The following is a 12,428-nucleotide window of genomic DNA, read 5'->3' as shown; positions in this document are numbered from 1 at the left end:
AGAGTAACAGCAAAAAGAAGTGCAAAAAAAGACAAAGATAATTCAGAAGGCATCAAGGAAAGACAGAGAGTACAGTTGTGTACACTTACCATAAATGTAGATGTTTGTGTGTATTCACTGTTACATTCCTGACTATTGGGATTTCCTGCTGTGAAAGCCCTCAGACTACCTCCCAGAGAAAATTCTTTCTGGCGGATGCTCTGACTGACATCAGTATGCTCCGGTATAAAGGTAGCCAGCCTGCATCAAGAAATCAGTATTTTCTTGCCCTCAACTAGAAGGAGCCCTAAGAAGACAGGAGGTACCCAATGGATAACCTGACAGAGAAAGGCAGCCCAGGCAGGGTCCCGTGGCAGAGTTGTAGAAAGACAGAAAGATACCTACATAGTAGGCTAAGGGGGCAGGAAGGAGGGAAAGAAGACTGCAACAGTGAATACACTCAAACCTCTACATTTATGGTAAGTGTACACAACTGTACTATGTTCTTTATGTTTCACTGTTGTTGTTCTGACCATTGGAAAGATTCCCAAAGCTGAAAAGGAAGGAGGAAGGGAGCCTAAGGAGAACAGAGGTTGCTCATCAGGACTGCAGTGGCAAAGCCTGTTCTAGACTTTGAGAAAGCTGCCAAGTGGTAGTGTTTGGTGAAGGAATGCACTGAGGACCAGGCGGCAGCTTTTAAAATGTCCTTGTTGGGGACAACTTATTGAAGGCAGCAGAGACTGCTGTTGCCCTGGTGAAATGAGAGCTGATCCCTACTGGAGGCACTTTGCCATGAGAGCTGTAACAAAAGGAGATGCAACAGGAAATCCATTTGGAAATAGTTTGCTTGAAAGCTGGCTTGCCTTCTGTGCCAATGGCAAAAGTAATGAACAGCTAACCAGTCTTTTTAGTCTTCCAGACAGAAGTTTAGCTGTCGGTGCACATCCAAGGAATGCAGAATTCTCTCCCCCTTGTTTTCAGGGTTGGGAAAGATGGAAGGGAGATGAACGGCCTAGTTCAGAGAGGTGTCAGTGACCACCTTGGGGTTGGTTTTGAGAGATGCTATCTCTGTGGAAGATAAGAAAAGGTTCCACTGCCATGAGGGGCTGCAACTCAGAAACCCTCCTGGCTGTGGTGACAGCCAGAAGCAGTGCTGTTTTCCAAGTTAAAAGCTTTAGGTCAGCAGAAGCAGCTTCTCTAGCACAAAGTTAAGGTCCCATGGAGGAGTAGGTTTCCTTCTGAGGGTCTAATGTGAATTATCCCCTAAGAAATTGTCTTAAGGCACTATGGGAAAGAGGGGGTGAGAAGGCACATATGCAGAGATGGCAGAAGCATGGATTTTAATGGATGAATGAGATATTCCCTGATTCACCAGGCCAGTCAGTAGTCCAGGATGTTGGAAATATGTGCCGACTGGGGATCTAGGTGGTGGTCTTTGCACCAAATAGAGAACCGTTTCCATTTAGCCGAGTAGGATTTCCTAGTGCTAAGCCTTCTAGATTCTTTGAGGAGGTCTAGCACCTGTTTACTTAGGGCAGTGCTGCTATTGGGTGCTGTGGGATCATTCAAGTTGCAAGGCTAACTGTTTGCAGGTTGGGATGGACTACTTTTCCCATGTTCTGGGTGAGGAGTTCTACCCTCTGAGGTAGTAATCACTGGGTCCGGTTGGTGAACTCGAGGAGGACGGGATAGCAATGCTGCCTGGGCCAGTTTGAAGCTATAAAAATTGCTCATGGACACTCTTCCCTTATTTTGAGAAGGACATAAAGTAGAATGGGAATGGGGGGGGGGCACGCATAAATGAAGAGTTGAGTCTACTGGAAGGAGAAGGCATCTGTTTTCCAGGCTGTCTCCTGTCTGTTCCTGGTGCAGAATTTTTGTAGGCGTGCAGTTTCCTCGGATGCAAAGAGGTCCACCTGTGGAACTCCCCAAGTTTGGGTAAGGGTTAGAAAAATCTCTGGATGCAGATGCCACTCATGGGGGGGTCAATCAGATTTCTGCTGAGATAACCGCTCATATAGCTTAGCAATATGTTGTTCTGACTGTAGTGCACAGGGTCCTGGGTTTGAGACCTGCTAGGGCTGGTTATTGGGGTTGCGAGGGTGGCCTAATGGTTAAGGTGTTTGCCTTACAAACACAAGTGCAGGGTTTGAGTCTCACAAGAGATAATTAGCTAGGCTTAAAATGGCTCACAAGGGCAGTTAGCCTAGTACTAATCTATGAACCTATGGTCTTGCCACAGTGTTTTGAACTCCTGGCAGGTACTGTGCTATGAGGTGCAACCCCATAAAATGTGTTTCCCAGATTTGCACTGTTAGATGGCACAGGGAGTAGGAATGTGTCCTCCCTGTCTAAGTACCACACCACCGTGGTATTGTCTGTGTGTATTAGCAGGACACCTGGTGTCCATATTTCCTTGAAAGCTAGCAGGCCCTTTAGCACTACCATGAGTACCTTCCAATTAATGAGTCTGTCCTGGGAATTATAATCCCACTTTCCCTGGGTTCTGAAGTGCTGGAAGTGAACCCCCTAGGCTGTCTCTGAGGCATCTGTGGTTAGGGTTTGAGCCTGTGGTGAGAATTTGAAGGGGAGGCCTACACCCACCATGTGAACTATTGTTTGAGGCAAGGGATCAGAGGAAAGTACAGTTGTGTACCTACCATAAATGTAGATGTTTGAGTGTATTCACTGTTGCAGTCATTACACTTGGGTTATCCTGTTGGCAGGCGACCCGCAGTCGGCCCGAGTTCCAAAGTCTTGGTTGGGGGGTTGGTTGCTGTCGCCTCTTCCCTGACGTCAGTGCGCCAGGGGTATAAAAGTTGCAACCAACGCCATTTTCTTCCGTTTTTCTTGCCCCAGATGTCAGGTGCCCCCAGATAAGAAGGCTGGAAAGATAAAATTATGCCAAAAAACATGCAAATATTACTATAAACATTTCCTTCATCTACAAGCAAATACACCACATACGTTGTATAGAGTTGAGAAGTACAGAAAAGTCCCAGCAATGAAAAGGGGGATGGTGGGTGGGTAACTTGGACTGCAACAGTGAATACACTCGAACATCTACATTTATGGTAGGTACACAACTGTACTATGTTCATTGGGTTTCACTGTTGCAGTCATTACACTTGGGTAGAATCCCAAAGCTGAGGTTGGGTGGCTGGGTCTAAATAGGATTTGGAGAGGCTACCAGGCCCTGCAGAACTGCAGTGGCAAAGCCTGCTCTGGATTTAGAGTAGAGAGGTAAGTGGTAGTGCTTGGTGAAAGTGTGCACTGAGCTCCATGTTGCAGCTTCTAAAATGTCTTTGGTTGGTACTCCTCTGAGAAAAGCTGCTGCTCTGGTAGAATGAGGCCTAATGCCCTTAGGCACTGATTTGCCATGTTGTGCATAACAGAAGCGGATGCAGTGGCCTATCCATTTTGAAATTGTCTGCTTTGTAATAGGCTTTCCTTGTGATCCTGCAGCATAGGCAACAAATAGTTGCTCAGTTTTTCTGAAAGCTTTTGTTTTGTCCAAGTAGAATCGTAGTTGTCTGTGTATATCCAAAGCGTGCAGTAGTCTCTCCCCTTTATTCTGGGGATTTGGGTAGAAAGTAGGTAAATGAATGGTTTGGTTCAAGGCCACATTGGAGACCACTTTTGGCATGAATGTTGGGTTTGTCCTAAGAGAGACCCTGTCCTGATGAAAAATGATGAAAGGTTCCACAGCCTTTAATGCCTGTAACTCTGAGACTCTTCTTGTTGAAGTTATTGCTAGGAGCAGAGCAGTTTTCCATTATAAGAATTTTAGATCAGCTGTGCTGGCTGGTTCAAAAGGAGGCAGTGTGAGTTTTTCTAAAACAAAACTGAGATCCCAAGTTGGTACTTGTGCTCTCCTTGGGGGTCTTATATTTTTTGCCCCTCTGAGGTACTGTCATAGTAGAGGATGTGAAAAAATAGGAGGTTCTGTATTGTAATGAGCTGAAATGGCAGAGGCATGGATTTTAATTGATGAGAAAGATAGGCCTTTGTAAAGCATCTCAGTTAGGTATTGTAAAATCTGACGTATATTAGGGACAAGTGTCTCGAGCCCTTCTGCCTGGGTTCCAAGCACAGAATCTGTTCCATTTTCCTGCATAAGATTTCCTAGTGCTGGGCCTCCTGGCTTCTAAAATGACATCCATAACCACTTTAGAGAGAGGTGCAGTCTGAGTGGCTACATTATCTGCCATGCTGCCAGATTTAAGGTTCTGAGTTGACTGTGCAGAATCTGATTGTTTTGTTGTGTCAGAAGATGAGGAATTTGAGGTAGAGGCCAAGCTGGGCCTTGAGACAAGCTCTTTAGGATTGGGTACCAGTGCTGGCATGGCCAGTCTGGGGCAATCAGGATAATTTTTGGCCTTTCTTGTCTGACTTTTAGGAGCACCTTGGTAAGAAGAGGCATCGGAGGGAAGGCATAGACTGTCAGGCCTTTCCAGCTGAATGACAGAGCATCCACTTTTCCATGCTTGAGAGGGATAAGTTCTTGTGCAGAATTTCTGTATTTGGTAATTGTGAGGGGAGGCAAAAAGAACTATGTCTGGGCGTCCCCATTTCCTCGTTATGCTGAACACCTGTGGATTTAGTTTCTATTCGTTGAGGATCCATGAGATTTCTGCTTAGTTCGTTTGCCAGTGTATTTTTTGTTCCTGGCAGGAATTGTGCCTGCAGATGTACTTGATAGGTCAGTGCTGTGTTCCACAAAGTCATGGCTTGCCTGCATAGCAGGTAGGAATGTGTGCCCCCTTGCTTATGTACCACATAACTGTGGTATTGTCCATCTTTATTAATAGTTGCCCTGGATGTAGTAGGTTCTTGAAAACTGTCAGGGCATTCTGTACAGCTAGCATCTCTTTTTGATTGATGTGAAGATGCATTTGTTCTTTGGGCCACGTGCCCTGAATACATTTTCCTGCCATATGTGCCCCCCAGGCATAATCCAATGCATCTGTTATTGTCTGCCTGGCTGTGGGTAAGGCGAAAGGCTGTCCCTTGTTGTGGTGACAGGCCTGGGACCACCATCGAAACTCCTGTTGTAGGCAGGGGATTAAAGTTATGATCGTCTCCAGGCTGTGACAATGCTGACTCCAAACACTTTTTAGATACCATTGTAGTTTCCTCATATGCAGTTTTGCATATGGAATTAGTAGAATGCAGGATGCCACGAAGCCCAGGGCCTGCAGAATTTTTCTTGCAGGGAGCTGGATTTTTGTTGCCATCATTTGAAAGTAATGAGTCAGTTGCCTTTGTTTGTCTGGCGTGAGATAAGCCATCTGGGTAGTTGTATTTAAGCTTGCACCCAGGAATATTATCTCTTGAGAGGGCACTAGTTTTGATTTCTTTTCATTTACTGTGTACCCTAGGCAACTAAGTAATCTTATTACAAACGCCAGATGCTTTAGAAGAATGTCCTTGCTCTCTGCTTGAATAAGGCAGTCATCCAAGTAGGGATAGATTTGAATTCCTTTTTGTCTGCAAAATGCAATTACTGGTGCCAGGCATTTTATGAAGACCCTGGGCGCAGTAGATAAGCCAAAGGGCAGTGCAGAGAATTGGTAATGCATTGAGCCTGCTATGAATCTGAGGTATCTTCTGCATGATTGTCTGATTGGGACATGCAGGTATGCTTCCTTGAGGTCCAAAGTAACTAGCCAAGCCTTCTTGCCCAGCATGGGCAGAAGTTGCTGAAGTGTTAACATTTTGAATTTTGGAACATCCAGGAAAGTATTTACGATTTTCAGGTCCAGTATTGGTCTCCAGGCTTTGTCCTTTCTGGATACTAAGAAAAGTCTTGAGTAAAATCCTTGTCCCTTTTCTTGCTGTGGAGCTGTTTGAATAGCTCCCATGTCCATAAGAGCAGTAATCTGTTTTTGAGCCTCTGCCCATTGATTTTGTGGCAGGTCTGGCATACCTTTTGATTTTGGAAGCGTGTGGAAGTGGAACCTGTAACCCTGAGAAACAATATTCAGCACCCATTGGTCCTGGTGATCATGTGCCAATTTTTTGAGAAAAGTGCTAGCTTTTCCCCTAGGGGTGCTGCCTAAGTGCTTGGCATTTGTAGAGGGAAGTCATTGGGACTGTTTCCTATAACGTTGTGATTTGTCTTCCCCCTCCTTTGGGGGCCGAAGCACCCCATTGTTTAGGTCTATAGGAGCCTTGGGGCTGAGATCTGCCTCTTGGGTGTCTGTATCTGCCCCTTTGTGGCCTGTCTGACACTGGAAAGGACCAATTTTTGAAGGCCAGTTTCTGCTAAATCTAGGTGGTTGAACCTGTAAGAAATCCTTCACTGCCTGCATTGATTTTGCTTTATCCTCCATTTTCTTTAACACCTCTTAAGTATCATGCTGTAGTGGAGCATCCAATAATTTTACTTTAACATGGTCAGGTAAACTTTGTTCCTTCAACCAAGCATGCCTTCGAATAACAGAGCCTGTAACTGCGGCTCTACAAGAAGCCTCTAATGAATCAAAACCACATTGCAGAGTATGCTTTCCCACTTGTTCAACTGCATGTAATAAATCCTGCGTTTCCTTACTGTCAGGACTTTCTGAATTTGTAACCATTTTTTGTTTTAACAATGACATGAGGTACTGTTGATATTTAAGCATGTGAAACTGGCAATTTAAAGCCCTTACAGCTAAAGTAGCAGAAGTGTAAACATTTTTCCCCCATCTGTCCAGAGCTCTGGAATCCCTATCCGAGGGGACAGAATTTTTAGCAGTGGAAGCCTTAACCCCTTTAGGACCTTGAGAAATTGTTTCTGGGTCTGCAGCGGGGTTTTTGTAAAGAAATTTATGAGAGTCAGGGATCCTGTAGTACCTGTCTGGCGTGACTGGTGCAGGGGGTAAAGAATCAGGAGATAGACTAGATTCAGAGAAAACATCATCAACAATATCAAGCACAGGGGGGATAGCTAGGGGCCTGTGCTGAAGCAATAAACAGAAGTCTCTGAGCCTTTTCTTGGATTCTGAATAATCCTGGCTCTCCCAATGGAAATGCTCCCTCATGGTGTACAGGGTCTCTCCAAAAGAATAATCCTCAGGCGGAGAGGCTGAAGGTATAGACTCTTCTGCTTCAGAGTCCTCATAGGGAGGGAGAGAATATCGTTGATAAGAAGAGGAATCAGAGGAAATTGAAACCTGGTCAGAGGAATCATAGTCAGTGTCTTGCCTAGGCCTTTTGTCAGGAGGGGGATGGGAACCCCTGACTAAAGTAATTAGGTCTTCGGCCATTTTAAGCATCTGCTACTTTGGCATGGATGACTGTTCTGGAGAATGCTGTACTTTGGCATGGATGACTGTTCTGGAGAATGCTGTACTTGTTTCCTTGTCTTTAATGGTGTTTTTGACTTTGCCTTGGCTGCTGTAGTGGGCTTAATTGTAAGCTGTGAAGGTCTGAAAACACCCTCAGAAGCTGATGCCTGCTCAGCGGCTCTGGACCCTTCTGAGGGAATAGTTTCCATAGGCCCAATACCTTGAATATCCACAGGCCTCGGAGTCTCCAAGTAGCTGTCTGTTAAGGCCTGTGGCTCTGAGGTAGCGGGTGCCAGGGGCTGCGAAAGCACCTCACTGAGAACCGGCGAATGGCCTTGAAGAGGCTTCGTTGTCGGTTTTGGACCTTGGATGCCTGTCCTTTTGTCTTTGCATTTTTTATAAATTCCGGTTGTCGGTTGTTCCGACGGCATTATGTAATTAAACCTTCGGCCAAAATAATGTAAAGCAAAATCAAACCAACGTTTAATAGTGCGTTTATTGAATCTAGCACAAAACTGACAACTGGTAACATTGTGGTCAGGGCCTAGGCAAGAAATACAGTAAGAGTGAAAGTCCTTATGAGGTATTTGCTTCCCACAAGAAATACAGTTATTAACTTTTACTGACATCGGTCTGGAGCAAGAAAAAGTTTCCCCAATGGGGTACTTAGCTTTATTGAAGACTTTGGTTCTGAAACTCAATTTCGAAAATCTCAGAAGTCGGCCGACCGGCACTTGCGAACTGCTTTTGCTTCGGGCACCACGTGGCAAGAAAGATGGAAGAAAATGGCGTCGGTTGCAACTTTTATACCCCTGGCGCACTGACGTCAGGGAAGAGGTGACAGCAACCGATGCTGGACCAAGACTTTGGAACTCGGGCCGACTGCGGGTTGCCGGACAGCAGGATAACCCAAGTGTAATGACTGCAACAGTGAAACACGATGAACATTCTGGGTCTCTAGGGACTGTAAGCTCTGGCATCAAACATTCCTGAGGTAACACTGGAGCTTCCTCAAGTGTAGCCTGCCAAGGGGAACAATGAGGATACATGAAGCCATGTATCCCACAGCTTGAAGAAATTCCCTTGCTGAGATTGAATCCCTCAATTGTATCCTGTGGAAATAATCCGACAGTAAGGAGACTTTCTCTGGAGGGAGGGCTGTCTTTTGGAGAGAGGAGTCCAGAAGAGCTCCCAGAAAAACAATCTTTTGGGCTGGCGAGGTGCTGGATTTCTGGAGGTTCACTGCGAGTCCCAGGGAATAGAAAAGGTCCTGGGTGTATTTCAGCTCTTTGAGGAGTTTTGCCTGAACTGTGGCCTGCAAGAGACAGTTGTCTAGGTATAGGTAGATTTGTATCTCCCTGGTCTTGCAGAAGGGTTCTGCTGGTGATAGGCACTTTGTGAACACTCTTGGTGCAGTAGATAAGACAAAGGACAATGTAAAAAATTGAAAGTCACTGGATCCTGCCCTGAAGCATGCAAATCTTCTGTGGGACTCCTGAATAGGAATGTGCAGGTAAGCATCTTTTAGGTCTAGCGAGACCATAAAGGCCTGGGGGGATATCATGGGTAGCAGCTTTTGAAGTATAAACATTTTGAACTTTGGCACAAGGAGAAACCGACAGCTTGGACGGATCCAAAATGGGCAGCCAGGAACCTTCCTTTCTGGGGACCAGGAAGAGCCTGGAGTAGAATCCTTTCCCGTGATGAGCTGCACAAACAGGTTCTACTGCTCCTTATGAGCATAGGTTTTGGATTTGAGCCAGCTCCTCTGCTTTTTAATTTTGGGGAACATCTGACATGAGCAGCTGAAAAAAAAGTTCCCCAACGGGGTACTTATCTTGTCCGACAACACTTCTCTGTGGTACAGAATGACCAACGCATTTGAATACAGCTTCGGACTCTGCGACAAGAAAAGACTGATTTCATGATGCAGGCTGGCTACATTTATACCAGTGCATACTGATGTTGGTTAGGGCATCTACCAGCCTGGGAGCCAGAAATAATTTTCTCTGGTAGTCAGGCCAGCCGAGGGCTTTCAAGGCAGGAAATCCCAATAGTCAGGACTGCAACAGTGAAACACAAAGAACATTAAGATATGGTGAAAACAGAATAAGGGAGTAAGATGCAGGTTATTTTGGAACATAAGTAGAATAATAAAGGATATAACAAAGCACTGAGAATACAACAACAGAGATCAGTAAAGTACGTAATTAAACTGTGAAGTAAGGAAAATAATAACTCATACAAGTGCAACTACATTAAATGTAGTTTTCTATGAGCAAAGTACAAATGTGTAAGTTATACTTACAATAACTGCAAACATTCGAATTCTTCACTGCTGCAGTAGCCCTTTGGCTATCTAGGATGTATCCTAAAAAACAACCATCCAGCTCAACAAATCTCTGGCTCTCTACTACACCTACAGTCTAACTGTTGATAGGCCAGTCCCTTGGAGGGTCAGGGAGTAGAAATATTCAGGACTTTCTTGCCCAAAAAGGAAGAGCCTACTCATATTGAACCTGTAAATATACAACAGTAAACTCGAGGGGCCTGGGTTCAGCCTGGAAAATTAAAGAAAGTAAAATCTCCTCTCTCCCACATTCTGTCTTTATCACTGAAATAAGCATCTGAAGGGAACAACTGAATAAGCAAGTCCTTAAGGACACTATCTATCATAAGCGCATTTTGAAATTATGTAGGTGGACAAATGAATTTAAAAAGCCATACCCCAATGTATTATAAAAACAACGTGCACAAGAACACACACACAGAAAATCCTACCTTAGAACTTCTAGAAACTTCATAACTAACATACTCCCTCCTAATAAATGCCCACGATACACATGGACATAACCGAGTTGGATTGCATGGCTAGGCTTATAAAGGCCCTAGTGGTTGATAGCTTAGTACATACCTATGAACTAACTACTTACAGGAACTGGGGGGAAAAAAACTTGCCTTGACATTTCTGTTCTGAATCTGTCAGACTATTTTAATTTATTAAGGTCTGGAAACTCTAGCTCAGCTCAGATCATCTTGAGCTTTCTACAATGAACAGCAAGTCAGGTAGGAACGAGTATGGACAGCAATCACTTGCCTTCCTTCCAACTTAGAGGAATGCTTTGTTCTGCCCCAGTTCTAACATTCATCTTAAAGTGAGGCAATGATAAAATATAGTAAAATATTTAACAAAAGCAGACCACAACAAAATTATATGCAAATGTCTTTTGCTACATATACAACACTGTACAAAATGTACTAAATGCTGCAATTCTGGTTACACCATAATTGGGGAAGAATATTTAGGTTACTGCTCAACTACACTGACACAAGCCTCTGTGTTATAGTACTAAAAATGCAGAAGTATGAGAAATTAAAGTTAGAAAATGTTTTTTTTTTTTTTTTATTCTAGGGCCAAGTGCAACTTTCATACAACTTAAGAAACTTGAGTAATATTGGTAAGATGACACTGCAAAAGCAGTTTTCAGAATTTAAAGTTTCAAACTGTGTCCAATAGACATTCTGCAAATCATGATTTCTGCATTAGGTAGATATCCCTTTCCCATCACTATATTTACACTACTAAAATGCAAAACGGTCACAGACTACCACTATATTTACATTAGGTTGCAAAACAGTTCGAGATTATATGCCAATTTGCTAGAACATTTATGAAAAACTTACTTTCTGTGTTTTCCTGATTGTTGGTGTCATGTCTTTAAAATAATCCGGCTCATCAGACTCTGAAGGATTTTGCTGCTGCATAACTACTGTGCCATTTCCATCTTCGATCAGTACACCAGTGGGACCTTCTTCATCCCAGGAGCTCCATTCCTGAACGTCAGACTTTTACAATGAAAAACAAAACAATTAAAACAATGAATCAATAATGCAATTTCTCATGTACAAGTGGTGAATGGGATACATTACCAGTCCATTTATTTTCCTCTGTAACGCACAGAGTATATTTTTACTATAACTAGTTGTAGATAACATACAAGAAGAAAACAGTTTTTAAAATGTGGACTACACTAAAATATGTAAAATGTCACAATGGAATATGTAACAAATGATGGCATTTGGATTATAAATATGTATGTATGTATGCCTGTGTAATGTACAATTCAATTTCCTCTATGAATGTATGAATATGTATTCATATGTGTGTGTGTGCACACCCAAGAGCTACATGTGTATGCACATGTATGTACATAAATACATTTATACACGTAATACATACAAAGACACAGACACATACAAATATACACAGATGCACACACAGATTTGTGTGTGCATGTGTATAAACTGTATACACACACACACACACACACACACACACACACACACACACACACACACAAATACTGTATAAATATGCACAAAAAACCTGCAGCACTCATTAATAATGAAAAGTAAATTTAACTGCAACCAACTGGCTTACTGATATACCAGATTCTCTAATGCTTCATCAGTATCTAAAGTCACCATAATCAATTTCTTCGTATATATCCAAAACTTAATAATGTGAGCCATACCAATCATATTAATAAAGAATAAAATTAAGATGAAACCTAAAACTTAAACAAACAAAAAAAAAAAAAGAATTCAAAACTTAAAAATAAGTGATGGTCTATACACTTGGAATAAAACAAGATTTTTTTTTCTGGCAACTGACTATTACAAGGGTGCACACAATTATAAGAATTTACACTAAATAGCATTCCAGGCTAAGTCATGGGAGTCTGTCTGCCTTTAAACAACATTCGAGTCAGTGTTCATATAGGTTCATAGGTTCATACTAGGCTATCTGCCCTAGGGCATTTATAAGCCTAACCAGAGTGTGTGTGGCTTTCACCACCCCTTAGGATGAGAATACTATACCCATTAGTTTGCTGTGCCTCTGTCTAGCAGTGACACAGAGATGATTCGGGTAAACCTACGATTTCCCATCCACTGTCAAGATTTCTCTTGAACAGAGTCAGTGAGGGGCTCTGCCTCACATGGACTGGGATTCTGTTCCATAGTGTAGGGAGTCTCTGGGTGATGAATCTGTCCCTCCAGCACGCCCTATTTATATCCGTGTTGAGGTTTAAGTCTCTTGCTCTCGTGGCTCTGGTGGATTTGGATTTTTGAGGTGGAGCATGTCCATTAATTCCGGGTTGGACATGGCCTTGTATG

The 12,428-nt window shown here is 43.2% G+C and overlaps 1 protein-coding gene across 1 annotated transcript in view; it reads right to left on the bottom strand.

Annotated features, from left to right (window-relative positions):
• The window catches only part of EBAG9 (estrogen receptor binding site associated antigen 9), a 651,930-nt gene that overhangs the window by 493,727 nt on the left and 145,775 nt on the right, over positions 1 to 12,428 (bottom strand). Inside the window, exon 3 of the mRNA XM_044067091.1 lies at positions 10,935 to 11,096. Within this exon, the coding sequence (XP_043923026.1) occupies positions 10,935 to 11,096 (162 nt within the window). The remainder of the gene's footprint in view (positions 1 to 10,934; positions 11,097 to 12,428) is intronic.

The sequence above is a fragment of the Protopterus annectens genome, chromosome 3.part1 (assembly GCF_019279795.1).
Source record: "Protopterus annectens isolate FY-2018-M chromosome 3.part1, PAN1.0, whole genome shotgun sequence".
In the NCBI taxonomy this organism is placed as follows: domain Eukaryota; kingdom Metazoa; phylum Chordata; order Ceratodontiformes; family Protopteridae; genus Protopterus; species Protopterus annectens.
This window is presented reverse-complemented; position numbering and strand designations above follow the sequence as displayed.